Source organism: Sapajus apella, unplaced genomic scaffold (assembly GCF_009761245.1).
Source record: "Sapajus apella isolate SASKATOON/1434 unplaced genomic scaffold, GSC_monkey_1.0 scaffold2, whole genome shotgun sequence".
NCBI classification, from domain to species: domain Eukaryota; kingdom Metazoa; phylum Chordata; class Mammalia; order Primates; family Cebidae; genus Sapajus; species Sapajus apella.
In genome coordinates this window covers 70,288,869-70,308,081 of record NW_022436942.1, presented here as the reverse complement: position 1 = coordinate 70,308,081, position 19,213 = coordinate 70,288,869, and the positions used below count along the sequence as shown (strand labels likewise).

Here is a 19,213-nt window from a genome sequence, read left to right as displayed (position 1 = left end):
GTATCTTTTTGACAATGGAACTTATTTTTTATCTATTCTTTTTTTTTTTTGAGACAGAGCCTCACTCTGTCGGCCAGGCTGGAGTCTGGAGTGCGGTGGTTTGATCTCGGCTCACTGCAACCTCCACATCCCTAGTTCAAGTGATTCTCCTACCTCAGCCTCCTGAGTAGCTTGGATTACAGGCACATGCCATCTTGGCTGACTAATTTTTATGTTTTTAGTAGAGACAGGGTTTCGCCATGTTGGCCAGGCAGGTCTCAAACTCCTGACTTCTGGTGATCCACCTGTCTCAACCTCCCAAAATGCTGGCATTATAGGTGTGAGCCACCATGCCCAGCCAACAATGGAACTTCTTAGAAACTTCCAGTATGTATTTTCAATCAGGTGAGATCCGTCGCCATACAGATTTTCCCAGTTTTTGAATCCCTCTTGCTTCCAGAGCTCTAATGCCCCTAGGGCACAGTGTAGGAAAAGCTTTTTAAGAGACAGGACTAATTCCTCACCTGGCACTTTGTGTCATCATTTAGTGGTTATGGCAGCCTTTTTTCCCTTTTCCAATTCTTCATGCAGTGTCAGCAGTTACTGTATGGCAAAAGAGAAGTTACTTATATATTTCCAAGACAGTCCAGCTCAGAAAAAGCAAGAGGAGTGGGGAGTTTGAACCTTATTTTAAATTGGGGGACAAAATTGATTGAAATGTTTTTCACAGTTGACTTTTTTAGACAATGAACACTGATGACTTTGAAATATTGTAAATCTTTTAACATTAAGAGCATGCCTGGTCATGGCCCAGCTTTTAGAAGACAGCTTATTTTGTGAAGAATTCATACAACAATGTCCAGCAGCTGTTGAAGTTCTTAACCTAGTAGCCCAGGAGTGCAGTGCTGGTGAGTACCCTTACCACCCTGTTTCATTGAGTTTTCTCAGCACATTTGCAATTTGATAATGGCATGTTAAGTGCTTTCATACACACATGTCAAACAGCTGAGTTGTAAGGACAACACCTGTCACAACTCGTGTGTCACAGACCTAGAAATGTAAATAAAAAGCTTTCAGTCTATACCAGCTGGGAAATCAGCATTTTTTATTGTAGCTTTAGGACTATGTCAGAGTGTTTTCTTTTTTCATTCCTATTGATTTGTTGCCTTTATTTGCCTATTAGAACTATGATATTTAGGAGCAGTCCTTAGGGATGGCGTGTACATTTTGACTGTTGTCATTGGCAACATTTGAACTCCCAGTCAGGAGTTTGCACTAACATCCATCCTTGCCTCTCTCTCTCTCTCTCTCTCTCTCTCTCTCTCTGTGTGTGTGTGTGTGTGTGTGTGTGTGTGTGTGTGTGTGTATATATAGAAAAGTCCAAACAAATACCAAAATTGGGAGACTAGTATAATGAAGCTTCAGGATTCCATTATCAGTTTCAACAGTTGTCAGCTCATAACTGATCCTGTTTTATCTGTGCTGTAACCCCGGGAATTACTTTTAATCCTAGATATTATTTTATTCATAAGTGTGTTAGTATATGTCTCTGAAAGATAAAAACTCTTAAATAACTACAACACCATTATCACATATCTAAATTATTAACAGTAATTTTAAAATATTATTATCTAAGACAGGCATGGCAGCACATGCCTGTAATCCCAGCTACTTGGGAAGCTGAGGCAGGAGGATCGCTTGAGCCCAGGAATTTGAGTGCAGCCTGGGCAACATAGTGAGACCCCATCTCTAAAAATATGTGTATATGTATCTAGTTAGTGTTCAACTTCCTAATTTTCTCATAATGATCATTCTTGTTTTTACATTTATTTATTTGAATGGGGATCCAAATAAAGTTTACAAATTGTTGCTTTGTTGCTGTTTTTTAAATCTATTTTAAAATATAAACTCCTGTTAGTCCTTTTTTTTTTTTTTTTTTTTTTTTTCCTTATAATTTGTTTGTGGAAGGTTTTTCCAGTCTGGATTTTGATGACTGTATTCCTGTGGCATCATTTACCATGTTCATTTGCCCTTCTGTTTCCTGTAAGCTGGTAGTTGGCCTTAGTGTTTTTAATTGAAAATTTATCCTTTGTCTCCAAGGATGTAACTGGACCACCCTAAGTGAAGTTGTTCACAATTCAATTAGCATTCCTCCAACATTCTACTGCTAACATTTTCACAAACTATGTGTTAGAAGTGAACAGCTTTAACTCCCTTAGTGCTTGTAGGTTCATCCTCTTTTTTTTTTTTTGTCATTTAAAAAATCTGTATTACTTTTTCTTATGCCATTTACTTTGTCAGTAACTCTCATATTTTTTCCGTTTGAATTTTTTGTTACTCTTTCACATTGTGGTCATTTCTGTTGTTTTCTTTTTACTTTTAAATTTGTCTATATCTGTTTTACTTCTCACATCTCTTTCTTTTGATAAGGGTAGTGCCTTGGATTCAGCAGAAGCTCCAGCTGGGAGATCCAGGAACCATTAATAAACCTCAGAGAGATCCTAAGAATAGAAAACAAGAACAGAAGCAAAGGGTGTGCTAGGCTTCGAGGGTGAAATTACTTGTGACTTCGTTTTGTATTCTTAGTAGGTCCTTAGTTCACTGCCTCTGACTTTTTTATATTGTTGGCTTAGATTGCGTTCGAAGATATGTTTTGACTGATTATAGCAGCATATAGCATGCTGAATTAATCACCTGCTTTTCTACTGGACTGTTTCTGGGTATCCTTTTTTATATATTTTATAGAATAAAGAGGTCTTAAGTTGTGAAGTTTACATTAATACTTAATGCACAAGCTAGGGTTTATAATAATTTCGAGCAGTGATCTCACATAGTTTTGATCATAGTACACCTAGCCTGTTTTTCCTAGTGAAGGAGCACTTTGTGGTACCAAATGATTGAAATGTATGGGAAGTGCTTGTAAATTACTACAAAAGAGAAGATTGTGAGCTTATGCACGTTGGTTTATATTCTAAATGGTATCCTATGTAAAGAATCCTTAATAACTCAGTTATTAGGTTACCAGAAATGGTTCTGACATTTAAAGCAAATAGCAAAGTTTACTGACTCCAGTGTCAGTTAGTGATGAAAACCAAAGCAAACAACCTGTGTTTCAGGTTACTTTGCAGAGCAGTGGTAGATTCTTAGGTCTACAAGGGAGCCATAGACTGTGCTCAGGAGGAAAGCTGTTTAATAAACAGGATTCAAGGTGAGGAGTAGGTAGGGGAGAGAGAGTTACTTGATATTCATTTTTTTAAGATATTAAAATTTTTTATATATGAAAATGTGAAATTTATAAGCAATAATTTATCGATACTCAAATTTTTAAAAATATTTTCATCAATCCTGGGACGAATAAAGTAGCAGACTTGGCCATTCTAATATTTACTCACTAAGAGCTAAATTTCATAGCTTCTCTATTTAAAGAAGACATTACCAGATTCCATTTGGTCTAAGGAGATAGCACTACAGAACTTTTTTCCTTTCCTGAAGGCTGGGCGTGGTGACTCACGCCTGTAATACCAGCACTTTGGGAGGCCAAGATGGGTAGATCACTTGAGGTCAGCAGTTCAAGAATAGCCTGGCCAACATGGTGAAGCCTTGTCTCTACTAAAAATACAAAAACTAGCCAGGCGTGGTGGGGTGTGCCTATAATCCCAGCTACTCAGGAGTCATAAGAATCACTTGAATCCGGGAGGTGGAGGTTGCAGTGAGCTGAGATCATGCCATTGTACTCCAGCCTGGGAGACAGAGCAAGACTCCTTCTAAAAAATAAAAATAAAAGAAATATTCTGGAGATGTTAGGCAATCCCTTGGTTGAAATAGCAGAGGAAGCAAATTTTTGAACCTGAAGAAAAGGCACATAGAAACCAAAAAAGTTCTCAACATTATTTTACCCCCTTGCAGAAGCTAGAATCTCCCAGTTTCGGCTATTTCCTCTTCTCCCAGCTTCCTAATACACTTATTCCCTGAGCCAGATGTTCTCCAATTTTGAAAGTTCCTCAGAACCCCCAGGAAGCATGATTACAAAGTCAGAATTGTAAATAGAGGGTGATCCCAGATAGCAGGCTAAAGGGACCATCAGACCTCACTAGAAGAAACAGGGCTCCAGGTTTCACCCTGACCCTCCTTCCTGAGCTTGCCTGCCTTCTACACTGAGCAATCCCTCTGCTGAGATCCAGGCCTAGCAGCTACTTCTCTAAAAATATCCCCCTACCCTGCCTCATGAATGCACCAAATTGATAACCAAAGTCATTCCTTACTCTGGAATCAGCTCTCCTTCCCGATTCCCTGCTTTAGTTAATATTCAGACTAGTTTTTGTTTGTTTGTTTGTTTTTCTTTTTTGAGACAGGGTTTCACTTTGTTACCCAGGGTGGAGTGCAGTGTTGCCATCAAGGCTCACTGCAGCCACAACCACCTGTGCTCAGGCAATCCTGTTGCTTCAGCCTCCTGAGTAGCTGGGACCATGGGTGCACACTACCATGCCCAGCTAATTTTTTTTTTTTTTTTTTAGACAGTCTCGCTCTTTCGCCCAGGCTGGAGTACGGTGGCACAATCTTAGCTTGCTACAATGGCACAATCTTAGCTTGCTACAACCTCTGCTTCCCGGGTTCAGGTGATTCTTCTGGCTCAGTTTCCTGAGTAGCTTGGATTATAAATACCCACCACCATGCCTGGCTAATTTTGTATTTTTAATAGAGATGGGGTTTTACTATGTTGGTCAAGCTGATCTCAAACTCCTGACCTCAAGTGATCTGCCCACCTCAGTCTCCCAAAGTGGTGGGATTACAGGCGTGAGCCACTACGCCCAGCCTAATTTTTTTAATTGTTAGAAAAATGAGGGCCGGGTGCAGTGGCTCACGCCTGTAATCCCAGCATTTTGGGAGGCCAAGACGGGTGGATCACCTGGGGTCAGGAGTTTGAGACCAGCCTGATCAACATGGCGAAACCCCATCTCTACTAAAAATACAAAAATTAGCTGGATATGGTAGTAAGCGCCTATAGTCCCAGCTACTCAGGAGGCTGAGGCGGGAGAATCACTTGAACCCAGGAGGCGAAGGTTGCAGTGAGCCAAGATTACACCATTGCACTCCAGCCTGGGCAACAGAGTGATATTCCATCTCAAAAAAAAGAAGGAAAAAGAGAAATGAGACACAGGGTCTCACTATGTTGCTCAGGCTGGTCTCAAACTCCTGGGCTCAAGTGATTTTTCCCTCCTTAGCCTCCCAGATTTCTAGGATTACAGGCATGAGACACCGTGCCAGGTTAGTTTTGATGCCCAGATACTTAGTCAAATATAATGTCTCTTCCTTGTCCCTTCATATCCAATCACTTGCCATATCCAGTTCTTCCTTGAAAATGCTCCTGAGGCTGGGCACAGTGGCTCACACCTGTAATCTCAGCACTTTGGGAGGCTGAGATGGGATGAATGCTTGAGCCCAGAAATTTGTCCAGTCTGAGCTAAATGGGAGAAACTCAGCATCTACAAAAAAGCCAGGCATGGTGATGGTTACCTGTAGTCCTAGCTACTCTGGAAGCTGAGGTGGGAGGATCACCTGAGTCCAGGAAGTCAAGGTTGCAGAGAGCTGTGATTGCACTACTCCCCTCCAGCCGGAGAGACAGAGTGAGACCCTGTCTCAATAAAATAAAATAAAATGCTCCTGAAATTTATCCCTTTCCTGCCCGTTTTCTCTTTTTTTAAATTTTTTTTTTTTTTTTTTTGGTTTTTTAACCCTACGGTCTGGCATGTGACCTGTCCATTTTCTCTACCAACTCTAAAAACTGGTGCTTTTTTTTTTTTTTTTTTTTTTTAAATTATAAGCTTTGTAGCCTGGACAACATAGCAAGACCTTGTCTCTACAAAAAAATTTAAACAATTAGCTAGGTGTGGTGGCTCACAACTGTGGTCCCACCTACTTGGAAGGCTGAGGTGGGTGGATCATTTGAGCCTGGGAAGCAGAGGTTGCAATGAGCTGAGATTGCACCACTGCACTCCAGCCTAGGCAACAGAGTGAGAGACCTTGTCTCAAAAAAAAAAAAAAAAAAAAAAAACAGATTGTAGAGACAGGGTCTCACTATGTCCCCCAGGCTGGTCTTAAACTCCTAGGCTCAAGCAGTCTTCCTGCCTCAGCCTCCCAAAGGAGGCTGGGATTATAGACATGCACCACCATGCAGGGCCAAGGCAGGTGCTTCTTATCTCTTATTTATTTATTAATTTATTTATTTAGAGACAGTCTCACTCTGTCACCCATGCAGTGGCATGATCTCATCTCACTGCAACCTCTGCCTCCTGGGTTCAAGTTATTCTCATGCCTCACCCTCCTGAGCAGCTGGGATTACAAGCATGTGCCACCATGCCTGGCTAATTTTTGTATTTCTTATAGAGATGGTGTTTTGCTATGTGGGCCAGGCTAGTCTTTTATTTTTTTTGGAGAGAGAGTCTCACTCTGTAGCCCAGGCTGGAGTGCATTAGTGCAATCTTGGTTCACTGCAACCTCTGCCTCCTGGGTTTATGCAATTCTCCTGCCTTAGCCTCCCAAGTAGCTGGGACTACAGGTGGTCGCTGCCACTCTGTGCTAATTTTTTGTATTTTAGTAGAGACAGGGTTTCACTGTGTTGCCCAGGCTGGTCTTAAACTCCTGAGCTCAGGCAATCCACCCACCTTGGCCTCCTAAAGTGCTGAGATTACAGGCTTGAGCCACTGCCCCTGGCCTGCCAGAATGGTCTTGAACTTCTGGCCTCAAGTGATCCACTTGCCTTGGCCTCCCAAAGTATTGAGGTTACAGGTGTCAGCCACCACACCCAGCCATCTGACAGCTAACTTAATAATGTTTTCATTAAGCCTTTCGGATGCTTGAATGAAATCACTGCTCATTCACCTGTGCCTGTGCTTGTGCCTTATATTACGTAATCACATACTGCAGCCTTGTACTTTACTCTGTGTGTGTGTGTGTGTGTGTGTGTGTGTGTGTGCACGCGTGTGCGCGCACCTTATTTTCCCACCATAGGGGCTTTGGCTCATATATTTTTGTATTCTCCAACACCTCTCGCTGTTCCTTGCTCATAGGAGGTGCTCCATAGGTATTAGATTTTTAAAAATCAATTTAGATAAGAATAGTCTTCAATTATTAGATGATGAGAATAATAACATATTTATTGAGGACCTGTGCCAGGGACGTAGCCAAGGGCTTAAGTTATTTCATCACATCTTCACAACAACCCTGTGAGACACAGGTGCTACTGCAGTACTGTTACCCAGTATTGCAAGTGAGATGGTAAATACTGAGTACTGGGGCCAGGTTCTGAATCCAGGAGTTGGACTGCACCAGAGACCAAGCACTTACCCTTATTGTTGTACTGCTGGGCTACATATGGAAGACAAAGATGTCTTGGGGTATTTGTTCTTTTGTAAGAATTTCAGGCTGGGCACAGTGGCTTACACCTGTAATCCCAGCACTTTGGGAGGCCGAGGCAGGTGGATCACCTGAGGTCAGGAGTTCAAGACCATCCTGGCCGAAATGGTGAAACCCCATCTCTACTAAAAATACAAAAATTAGCCAGGCGTGGTGGCGGGCCTCTGTAATCCCAGCTACTCAGGAGGCTGAGCCAGGAGAATTGCTTGAACCTGAGAGGCAGAGGTTGTAGTGAGCCAAGATCCCGCCACTGCACTCCAGCCTGGGTGACAGAGTGACACTCCATCTCAAAAAAAAAAAAAAAAAAAAAAAGAATTTAAATGAGCTCTGTAAGTGCATTTTATTGTTTTGATGCTGCCCCAAAAGAGTCAGTACCCTCTTGGGAGTTGCAGGCGTTGTTTTTACAGATTCAACGTGTGCCCTCTACAGGAGAGCGACTTGCAGTTGTGGAGGTACAGTGTGAACGGCTGAGGATGCTGTACCGGGACTGTGCTCGGCCCCCACCACCTCCTTTGCAGGCTGACCGCAGACAGGTGAGCCCTCTGCGGAGGTTCGTGCCTCCTACAGCCGCAACTCACATCACTGAGTAAGGCCAGCAGCAAGTGGACGTTCAGAGTGAGTCTAAATGTCCTTAACATTTAGACTCACTCTGAATGTCCTTAAAGCTGTATGAAGGTGCATTCTTTTGCAGCGACATGCTCTCCTTTGTGGTGACATGCTCTCATCTTTGAATGTCAGCAAATAGAGCTGATATTCTAAATATTGGAAAATTATAGCAGGGAAGCAAAACTTAGTAATTTGTAAATGGTTTCTTTGTGTTATCAATAACAAAAAAAAGCTTTTTTTTTTTTTTTAAAGTTTAGAGATACAGTCCATTTCATAATACAGAACATGAGCAAGTAATTAAAAAACAAAAGTGGGCCAGGTTCGGTGGCTCAAACCTGTAATCCCAACATTTTGGTAGGCTGAGGCGGGCAGATCACATGAGGCCAAAGTTTGAGACCAGCCTGGCCAACATGCTGAAACCCCATCTCTACTAAAAATAGAAAAATTAGCTGGGCATGGTTGTGCACATCTCCCAACTACTTGGGAGGCTGAGGCAGGAGAATCGCTTGAACCCAGGAGTTAGAGGTTGCAGTGAGCTGAGATTGTGCCACTGCACTCAAGCCTGGGTGACAGAGCGAGATTCTGTTTCCAAAAAAAAGCGGAGGCAAAATGTTAAATATGAATACATCTATGAATGTTCTTAGCAGCATTATTTACAATAGCCAAAAAGTAGAAACTGCAAATATCTATCAACTGATGAATAAATAAATAAAATATCCTGTAGCATTACATTAATGGAATATCATTTGTTCGTAAAAAGGAATGAGGTATGGATATATGCTACAACATGAATGAACTTGAAATTACACTAGGTGAAAGCAGCCAGACACAAAAGACCACATCTTACATAATGCCATTTATATGAAATGTCTAGCACAGGTAAAGCCATAGATATAGAAAATAGTTTAGTGATTGCCAAGGGCTGGGGGCAGCGGAGAATTAAGGGAAGCGAGGGATGGGGATTGACCACTAAAGGGTATGGAATTTTTTCAGTAGGGACAAAAATGTTCTAAAATTAGATCACAGTAATGGTTGCACAACTCTGTGAATATACTAAAAACCACTGACTTACCCATAAATATATACACCTACCATGTACCCATAAATATATTTTTAAAAATTGACTTATACACTTCAAATGGGTGCATTGTGTGTTACATGAATTTTTTTTTTTTTTCCCTGAGATCCTGAGATGGAGCCTCACTCTGTCACCCATTCTGGAGTGCAGTGGCATGATCTTGGCTCACTGCAATCTCCACCTCCTGGATTCAAGTGGTTCTCCTACCTCAGCCTCCCAAGTAGCTGGGATTCTGCAGCCTGGGCGACAGAATGAGACTGTCTCAAAAAAACAAAAAAGGGTGATTTTATCTGATAGAGAAGCTTGAGATTTTTATGATTAGAACGGTTAAAAATAAAAGTGAGAAAGCAAGACAACTAACCTTTAAAAAAAGAAAACTTTTTTTTTTAAAAACCTTTAAAAAAAGGGATACTATTGTATCCCTCCTTAGCTTTGAGCTGAATATTAAGTCATGCATATGTAAATTGAACTAAAATTTGTCCTTTAACTACATGGGAAATATAAGAGGATAGGGACTAGACCTTGGAATTGATGATAATGGAAGATAAATAATATCTTAAAGAGATAGTAAGGATAAAAGTTTTGTTTGGAAAAAAGATGCTTTTTAAAAAATATACATGTGCCTGGCTGGGCATAGTGGCTCACATCTATAATCCTAGCACTTTGGAAGGCCGAAGCAGACAGACAGTTTGAGCCCAGGAGTTTGAGATCAGCCTGGGCAACATAGCAAGACCCCGTCTCTACAAAAAAATACAAAAATGACCTGGGTGTGGCAATGCGTACCTGTAGTGCCAGCTACTTGGGAGGCTGAAGCAAGCGGATCACTTGAGCCCAGGAGTTTGGTTACTGCAGTGAGCTGTGATCGTACCACTGCACTCCAGCCTGGGCGATGGGAGTGAGACTCTGTCTCTAAATTAATAAATATGTATGTGTGTATATATATATATATGCATACATATTTTATCTGATGGTATTGAAGTGTGTGTGTGTGTGTGTGTGTGTGTGTGTGTGTGTGTATACATACACATTTTATCTGATGGTATTGAAATATAGGCAAATACATATGTATTTCTTTTTCTTTGAGAGAGTAAAGGGATTGGTGCTTGCAGTTCTACTGAATATGGGGTTTTCTCCCCGATGTATTTGCCTATATTTCAGTACCATCAGATAAAATTTCTTTTTCTTCTTTGACAGAGTAAAGGGATTGGTGTTTGCAGTTCTACTGAATATGGGTTTTTCTCCCCGATGTAGCCCAAAGAGATTACTTGGAGCCCCTCTCGAGTGTTTCCGCCTGTTCGAGCCTGCATGTTCTCGTCTCACCTTACCTCAGTCACCTTCCTGGCTGACCCTAGTGCTGGGGGAGGCCTGCCCCGGGGCACTTTTATCTATGCCACATCACCACTGCCAGTTCAGGTGAGACATCACATGACATACTGTGTTTTGTGTCTTTTCTTCAGATTTGAAAGAAAAAGCAGGTTTCAGGCCCAGGCTTAGCCCTCTGATTGCTGCTGTCTTCTGGTGTCTCCTCAGGCCCCGTCTTTTTACTGGGAAATTGAAATCGTTTCCTATGGAGATACTGATGATGACACCGGGCCCATAGTTTCCTTTGGCTTCACTACAGAAGCGGAGAAGCGAGATGGGGCTTGGACTAATCCAGTGGGGACTTGCCTTTTTCATAAGTAAGTAAAAGAAGTAGCTCAGTATGGCAGAGAACAGTAGTTTCCTACAAGGTGTGTATAGGTGTTTAGGAAGTCAAAAGAGAGCTCTGTCTTCAATGAGTTTGGGGAAAGGAGAGCATTATTTTTCCTTTCTGGGGATTTCCAGTGTACATTAATAAGATTCCTTTCTCATTGTCCTGTAATTTTTAAAAAAAAACTTGTTTATTTCCCAAATTCTAGGAATACAGCTTGGGAAATACTGGTACAGGTATTTTAATACTGAAGTGATATTATAATAATCTCACAATGCTGACCGCACCCAACTTCACCACTTCCCTGCTTGTGTGTTGCCCAGTGAGGCTTCTCTTTCCTGTCTTTGACCTCCCTTCTTTGTATTTTTCATAGCAATGGTCGAGCCGTGCACTACAATGGCTCCAGTTTGTTACAGTGGAAGAGCGTTCGCTTAGACGTGACTCTCTCCCCTGGTGAGTGCAGTGGGAGTTTTTTCACCCTGTGTGATTCTGCTGGCGTCAGGTTTGGGTCTAAATAGGTTAAAGTTAAATAAATTTAGCAACTGGAAATGGGCAATTTGTCATCATTTAGTGAAAAACAAACTTGCTGCCCCCTAGTTTACACCAAATCCCTGGCTTTATGAGCCCTCACCATTAGAGCCTCCATTTGGTAACGCCAGAGTTATGTGTACTTTTGTTCTTTCATTATTAGATAATTCAGAGATTTTGCTTCTCTCTGAAGTTTAGTCTTCACTTATTCATTAATGAGCAGATAAATAGCTTCAAAAAAATGGAACTCCACCACTAGCCATGAGTCACTCGAAAAATGCCTTATTGGGTTAGGTGCGGTGGCTCGTCCCTATAATTCCAGCATTTTGGGAGTAGACTGTGGGCACACAGACTACCTTCTTCCAAGAGAAATATATCTGCAAAGGAATAGGAATTAGAATCCAATCTTTCTAACAGAATCTCACCCCTGTACCAATACCTGGTATTGGTACATTCATCAACAGATACTTGCTGAGCATCTCCTACCTGCTAGGCCCTCTCCTGGGCCCTGGGGATGCTGTGGTGAACAATGATAAGTCTCCAGCCAGTGGGAAGCTCCCATTTCTGTGCTACCTAAGCGATAGGAAGCTCTGTGATTAAAACAGACCCTTAGAACTTCATGCACTTACTGGAGAGTTTACAACAGATAAAGTATAGGCCACATGTGCTAGCAGCTTGCCTGAGGCAGCCGATATTAGGTGCTGATGCGACACACAGGCTCCTCTTGGTTCTGTAAGGCCTACCCGGTGTCCAGTCATCTTATTAGATGGCAGCCTGGATTATGTTATTTACCTTAACATTTTGCAAAATGCCTTAAATACTTACAAATAGGGAACATAATGGAATTTAATGGTCTATCTTTAGCTTACATCGTGGATGGAGTTTAAAATATATATGTATTTTTCTTTTTTTTTTTTGAGTCTGGGTCTCACTCTGTTTCCTAGGCTAGAGTGTAGTGGTGCAATCACAGCTCACTGCAGCCTCAACCTGCTGGGCTCAAGTGATCCTCCCACCTCAGCCTTCCTGAGTAACTGGGACTACAGGCACACACCACCATGCCTGACTAATTTTTATGTTTTTTGTAGAGACGAGGTCTCACTATGTTGCCTAGGCCGGTCTTGAACTCCTGTGCTCAAGCGATCTTCCCACCTTGGTCTCCCAAAATGCTGGATTACAGGTGTGAACCATCACATCTGGCCTTAAATTATCTATTTTGAGGCCATTTCTGAATATTCCACCAGAGATGGAATTACAATTATCTTTTTACTTATTTGTCATAAGTAATCCTCCACATGTCAAAAGAGAAAAACTTACATTTTTCTGTTTTAAAAATGATGCCCTTTTTTTTTTTTTTTTTTTTGTCTTGCCTGCCAGGAAAATAAAGGCTATATTTAATATGTAATTGTGGTAACCAATTTAACACAGACACTAGGCATTTTCTAAAAAAAATTCTGAAAGCTTTTTAAAATTGTTTGCTTCTGTTATGTTACTTTATATCTAAATACAATAACCTGCCATTCGCGGTGGCTCATGCCTATAATTCCAACACTTTGGGAGGCTGAGGTGGGCAAATTGCCTGAGGCCAGGAGTTCAAGACCAGCCTGGCCAACATGGTAAAATCCCATCTATACTAAAAATACAAAAATTAACCAGGCGTGGTGGTGGGTGCCTGTAATCCCAGCTACTTGGGAGGCTGAGGCAGGAGAATTGCTTGAACCTGGGAAGTGGAGTTTGCAGTGAGCTGAGACCACACCACTGCACTCCAAATAAATAAATAAATACAATAACTTCGTGTCCTTTTCAGAAGTAAATGAGGGCATAAACAGTGATTTGTAGGGTGTCACTCTGGTTGCAAATTTAAAATTTACTTAATAAAAGGGAGTAAATTTGTTTTCCTTCCCATTCTCTGCTGTAGGTGATGTGGCAGGAATTGGCTGGGAGAGAACCGAGGGGACGCCACCTCCTCCAGGACAGCCAGCCAAGGGCCGGGTGTACTTCACGTACTGTGGGCAGCGCCTCTCACCTCATCTTGAAGACGTCTCTGGTGGCATGTGGCCAGTGGTTCACATTCAGAAAAAGGCAGGTTACCTTGTTGGGAAAGGAAAACAAATTCTCCTTCATCATGTGTTCCTGTTAGAAATGGAAAAATGAAAGGAACCAAACGTGTCCTCATCGTACATAATATTGATACACAAAAGACAAAGAAAGGGCAGAGCCAGCCTGAGCCAGTGTGTGCCTTCCTTTATGTTGACCCCGCAGTTTTAGATTGAACGATACTGTATCAGGAACATAGTGTTTCATTGCTTTGGCATCCTTTTAGCAACTTTTCCCGGACAACAATGCAAGGAACGCTAGAGTTCTTTCAAATGTCAGTAAAATGATTCTGTGATCAAGTAAATTTTGAAAGTGATTCTCTTTGGTTGCTCAGTATATCAAAAATTTGGAGAGATCCTTCAGTAAAGATTCGTAAGTTCAACTTAGTTCACCGCATCCCCACACATATTTAATGATGGAACTCTTGTTTCTTAAGGAGCATCTATTAATATCCAATGTTCTGGAACGTTACTTACTACTTGCTGCTAGCTCCCAAATCCATTATGTCTCTCCCAGACCTTTCCCTAAACTATGCTCACATACCCAGCAGCCTGGGCAGCATCTCTAAAGAGATGCCTTATTGGCATGTCAAAGTTAACGTGACCAAGACTGAGGCTACCTCTGCCCCAAACCCAAAGCTGCCACTTCCCCAGTCTTCTTCATCTCAGGAAATGGCAGCTACATGCTCACAGTTGCTAAGGCCAAAAACCTTGATATTCTTGACTCCTCTTTTTTCTCCTGCTCCACATTCAACCTGTCAGCATATCTTGGTTCTAACCTTCAAAATGTATCTTGAATCTGACCACTTCTCCCATTCCTCCCTCAATAACTGGGCTCTGCCACCGTCCTCCCTTGGGTAGCTCATCACAGTGTTCTAACTCTTCTCCCAGCCCCTATTCTTGCCTGTTCACACGTATTGTCTTTTTTTTTTTCTTCAGGACATCTCTAAGGTAATACATATCTTTTTTTTTTTTTTTTTTTTTGAGGTGGAGTCCCGCTCTGTCACCCAGTCTGGAGTGCAATGGCGCAATCTCAGCTCATTGCAACCTCCGACTCCCAGGTTTAAGCAATTCTCTTGCCTCAGCCTCCTGAGTAGCTGGGATTATAGGTGACCGCCACAATGCCTGGCTAATATTTTTGTATTTTTAGTAGAGATGGAGTTTCTCCATGTTGGCCAGGCTGGTCTCAAACTTCTGACCTCAGGTGATCTGTACCCGCCTCAGTGTCCCAAAGTGCTGGGATTACAGGTGTGAGCCACCACGCCCCACCAATACATGTCTTTTCAACCCAGTAATCTCAGTGATCTTTTTAAAATGTTGGTTAGAATGTCACTATCCAATCAATGGCTTCTCATGTCATGCATTTTAAAAGCCCAAGTCTTTATAATGACTTACAAGATGCCAGGTGTGGTGGTGCCAGGGTAGTCTCTGCTACTCTGGAGGCTGAGGTGGGAGTATCACTTGAGCCCAGGAGTTCTAGGCCACAGTGCCTTATGATTGCACCCCTATGAATAGTCATTACACTCCAGCCTAGGTAACATAGTGAGACTCCGTCTTTTAAAAAAATAACCTACAGGGTCCTGTAGGATCTGGCCCTGTACCATGTCTCTGATACCATCTTTTATCTCTGTATTTGTTGAATGAATTAATGATGCCAGTAGTTGAAAGCAGCATTTCTCAGCCTATTCCATTCATTCATTCAACAAATATCTATTGAACAATTAACTGTCAAGCACTATGCTAAGCTCTGGGTACCTAGCAGTGAGCGAAACAGATATGGTCTGTCTTCATCAGGTTATGATTAGTTGGAGGAATCAGACAGTCGTCAAATAATCACATAAATATACATGTGTATGTATGTAATCACAGACTAATAAATGCTATGAATGAGAATCATAGACTTCCTAGAAGCAAATAGCAGGCACATCTGATCTTGTGTCTCTTTAATCCGAAGAAGTGCTGCTTGAGCCAGGTCTGGAATATTAACTGGTCTTAACTAGACAGAGTTGGACAAAAGAATGTTCCAGGTGAAAGAAACAGCATGGGTACTGGTGTTGGGTAGAGAGGAGCAGTGTTGGAAACAAGAGAGGTCAATGTGTTTGAGCAGCAAAGAGCATGAAAGTGTGAAGTGAGGGCAGGGAGGCAGGGCTGGTTGTACAGGGCTCTGAGCACAGGTGTGCTCAATTACTCCAGCCCCTGCCTGGTTTCTCTTGCCAGCACACACCTCGGGCTGTTCTTCCAATATGATGTTTAGTGAGCTGCACCTTGGGCTCTTGCATAAATAAAAATAAATCTAAGTCTTTCCAAACCCTTCGTTTGGTCTCCTTTCCAGAACACCAAAACCCGAGCTAACTTTGGCTCCCGGCCATTTGCCTACGCAGAAGGGCAGGCTCACCGCAATGCTGCCGACCTGTGCACCGACCTAGCAGAAGAGATCAGTGCTAACTTTGAGGCCCTGCCTTTCGCCATGGCATCTGACAGTGACAATGATGCTGGCACCAGTATTGCGTCAGACCCAGGCACTCATGGGCCACCATGCCGGATTGCTGCCGTGGCCACCGCTCAGCAACGTAAGTCATCTCCTGGGACTTACTGCCTCCATGTCTTCCTGGGACCGTGAATGCTATGAATTTCATAAACCCACTGCACTGGGTCATCCTCATTACAATCAGCAGTTGCAAACCCAAGTGCCCATTAGTAATGGGGTCACAGGCCTGATGAAAGAAGGAGGGGAGCAGGAGGAAGCATAGCAGACCAAAGTGCATCCCCATTTCCAGGAAGCCTGCTGTGCCCCAGGGCAGCCACTGCAAAACCGCTAGAGCCCCAGCACTTTGTATGAAGTCTCCTCATGAGTCACAGTGTTACTTATTTTCAAAAATTATCCTAAAACCAAGGTAATTACAGAACAATAAAATGCTAAGTGGTAGGTATATAGGTGGGCACCGAAAACTTTTATGATTACTTGAACAATTTTTTCATAAAATTAAATAAAACAGCTCACCAAAGTTAGAATGTCTGCAAGCCATATTTGGCCTGTGGGATACTGGTTTGCAAACTGTTTTAAGATTATGTTTAGGGCCAGGCACAGTGGCTTACATCTTTAATCCCAACAATGGGAGGTCGAGGAAGGAAGACTGCTTAGCCCAGGAATTTGAGACCAACCTGGGCAACATAAATTTTCTGAGACCCTGTCTCTACAGAAAATTTAAAAAATATTGGGAGGCTGAGGTGGGCGGATCACGAGGTCAAGAGATCAAGACCATCCTAACCAACATGGTGAAACCCCATCTCTACTAAAAATACAAAAAAATTAGCTGGGTGTGGTGGTGTGTGCCTGTAGTCCCAGCTACTCTGGAGGCTGAGGCAGGAGAATTGCTTGAAACGAGAAAACAGAAGTTGCAGTGAGCTGGGATCACGCCGCTACACTCCAGCCTGATGACAGACCGAGACTCTGTCTCAAAAAAAAAAAAAAAAAAAAAAGAGTCTGTTTGGTTCTATCTCATAGTGAAGGACTTCCTAAATTCTTCTCTGAATTGAATGAATTATACTCATAAAAACTATTTTAGGATTCAGGGTAATTATAAATAATTAGTTATTCCTAGAGTCTGTATTTTAAAATTCCTCAGCGTACTAGGAGTCTTCCTATCATGCAAATTAAGATAATCTAGTTTGTCTGAGGGTGAGAAGTTAAGGATTGTTCCAGCCTGCTGTTGTTTATAATTTGCTGTCCTTGTGCTCTGTTACAGAATACGATAGTGACACCTCCTGTCATTATAAAGTTGAGCTAAGCTATGAGAATTTCATCACCTCTGGCCCAGACCCTCACCCGCCTCCCATTGCAGATGATGAAAGCGATGATGATGACGATGATGATATCCCGCAGGTAAGAGACTGAAGGTCTAGTTCAGGGTTCGGCAGTATTTGCTTAGCTTCCTGGTAACCAAGACAAACCTTGAGGAGTGATTTTAATGTAAGAGTGCAAAGCTGGTGTTGTTACTTTCAGTGACATCATTGTGCTTGAACAGTGACCTTAGAGTGTTCATTTTTCCAAACCCCTATCAGTAGCGATATCCGCTGAGCCGTTTTGCCCAGTGAAGATCCAGATACTAGAGAATGAAGTGCTTTGCAATAGCTCAGAATCCTGTGAAAGGATCTAGCATGGTGGCCCATGAGTGTCTGGGTCTGATGCAATACTGGTGCCAGCATCATTGTCACTGTCAGATGCCATGGCGAAGGGCAGGGCCTCAAAGTTAATGCTGATCTCTTCTATGGCTTCTTCAGAGGAAAAGGAAGAGCTTGCCCTAGTCTAGCTCTTCCCTCCCCTGGCATCTGGAGTTGTATCTAGTACAGGGGTCCATGCCTGATCTTTCTATTACTGGCATTTAAGTGGGTTGAAGACCTCAGGGTGAGGGCTAAAAGTTAGGGAAGCAGTGATGCCTGCACCAGATGTTCCTTCTCCTCCATTCATGAGGTTCCTTTTCCTTCCAGGAGGACCACTACGCCCTGCTGGTGAAAGCTTGGGAGACCAAGGTTTTTCCTACTATCCGAAGACGCTTCCGCAATGAAGCAGAGCGGAAATCAGGCCTGGATCAGATAAAGGGGGCCTTACAACTAGGTCTGGTACTTTTTGTTCTGCTAAGGAGCTTACTTCATGACTTGAAGTGAGGAGTTAGATGAAAATCAGAACGTAAATCAGGAGAGACTCATCTAATGTTATACCAGACTTAACAGTGTCTTCAACCTTACCTTTAGTGGACTCTAATCTTTTGTTTTCATTGCTGGACTTTTATTTGCTTGTCAATTTAGCTGAATATTTTGGGTTGATGGACTGCTGCAATGAAGCTGGAGTGGTTGTAATGGGAAACTCTGTGGTCTGGTGGTTAACAGTCACATCTGAAGCCACACTATTTACCAGCTGTGTGGACTTGAGAAAATTACTTAACATCTGTGGGCTTTCTGCATCTTTAAAATGGAATCTGTGCTCTGCAAGGTTGACTTGGCAGTCTCTCACTGTTCCCTGATTCCTGCTTATTAAACAGTATTTTTGGCCACGTGCTGTGGCTCACGCCTTTAATCCCAGCACTTTCAGAGGCTGAGGTGGTGGATCACCTGAGGTTAGGAGTTTGAGACCAACCCAGCCAACATAGTGAAACCCTGTCTCTACTAAAACTACAAAATTAGCCGGGTGTGGTGGTACACGCCTGAAATCCAAGCTACTCCCAAGGCTGAGACAGGAGAATCACTTGAACCCAGGATGTGGAGGTTTCACTGAGCCGAGATCACACCACTGCACTCCAGCCACTCTGTCTCCAAGAAAATAATTAATAAACAGACAAAAATTTTTTGTCATACCCACTGTTCCTTTTGAAAACATTGCAAAGATTGTTGTTCCATAATCTTCTAATATTAGGTCACAATTTCTTGTTTGTTCTAACACTTTTTTCCAAAAGCATCTGTCTCTAATCACAGCCCCCATTTAAACTCTGCTCAGAAAATTGCCATGCCTTTTCCTTGCAGCAAGACTAGTGAATAAAAGAATGGTAGAGGCTGGGTGTGGTGGCTCACACCTGTAATCCTAGCACTTTGGGAGGCCGAGGCGAGTGGATCACGAGGTCAGGATATCGAGACCATCCTGGCTAACACGGTGAAACCCTGTCTGTGCTAAAAATACAAAAAATTAGCCAGATGTGGTGGCACACACCTGTAATCCCAGCTACTCGGGAAGCTGAGGCAGGAGAATTGCTTGAACCTGGGAGGTGGAGGTTGCAGTGAGCCCAGATCTCACCACTGCACTCAGCCTGGATAACAGAATGAGACTCTGCCTCA

The 19,213-nt window shown here is 42.5% G+C and overlaps 1 protein-coding gene across 9 annotated transcripts in view; it reads left to right on the top strand.

The window, feature by feature from the left end:
* The window catches only part of HECTD4 (HECT domain E3 ubiquitin protein ligase 4), a 231,704-nt gene that overhangs the window by 161,213 nt on the left and 51,278 nt on the right, over nucleotides 1-19,213 (top strand). For all 9 annotated transcript variants that reach the window (XM_032240131.1, XM_032240112.1, XM_032240155.1 and 6 more), the window contains exons 44-52: nucleotides 772-887; nucleotides 7,822-7,925; nucleotides 10,328-10,489; nucleotides 10,607-10,755; nucleotides 11,140-11,219; nucleotides 13,210-13,373; nucleotides 15,720-15,957; nucleotides 17,134-17,270; nucleotides 17,876-18,002. In XM_032240131.1, the coding sequence (XP_032096022.1) occupies nucleotides 772-887; nucleotides 7,822-7,925; nucleotides 10,328-10,489; nucleotides 10,607-10,755; nucleotides 11,140-11,219; nucleotides 13,210-13,373; nucleotides 15,720-15,957; nucleotides 17,134-17,270; nucleotides 17,876-18,002 (1,277 nt within the window). The remainder of the gene's footprint in view (nucleotides 1-771; nucleotides 888-7,821; nucleotides 7,926-10,327; nucleotides 10,490-10,606; nucleotides 10,756-11,139; nucleotides 11,220-13,209; nucleotides 13,374-15,719; nucleotides 15,958-17,133; nucleotides 17,271-17,875; nucleotides 18,003-19,213) is intronic.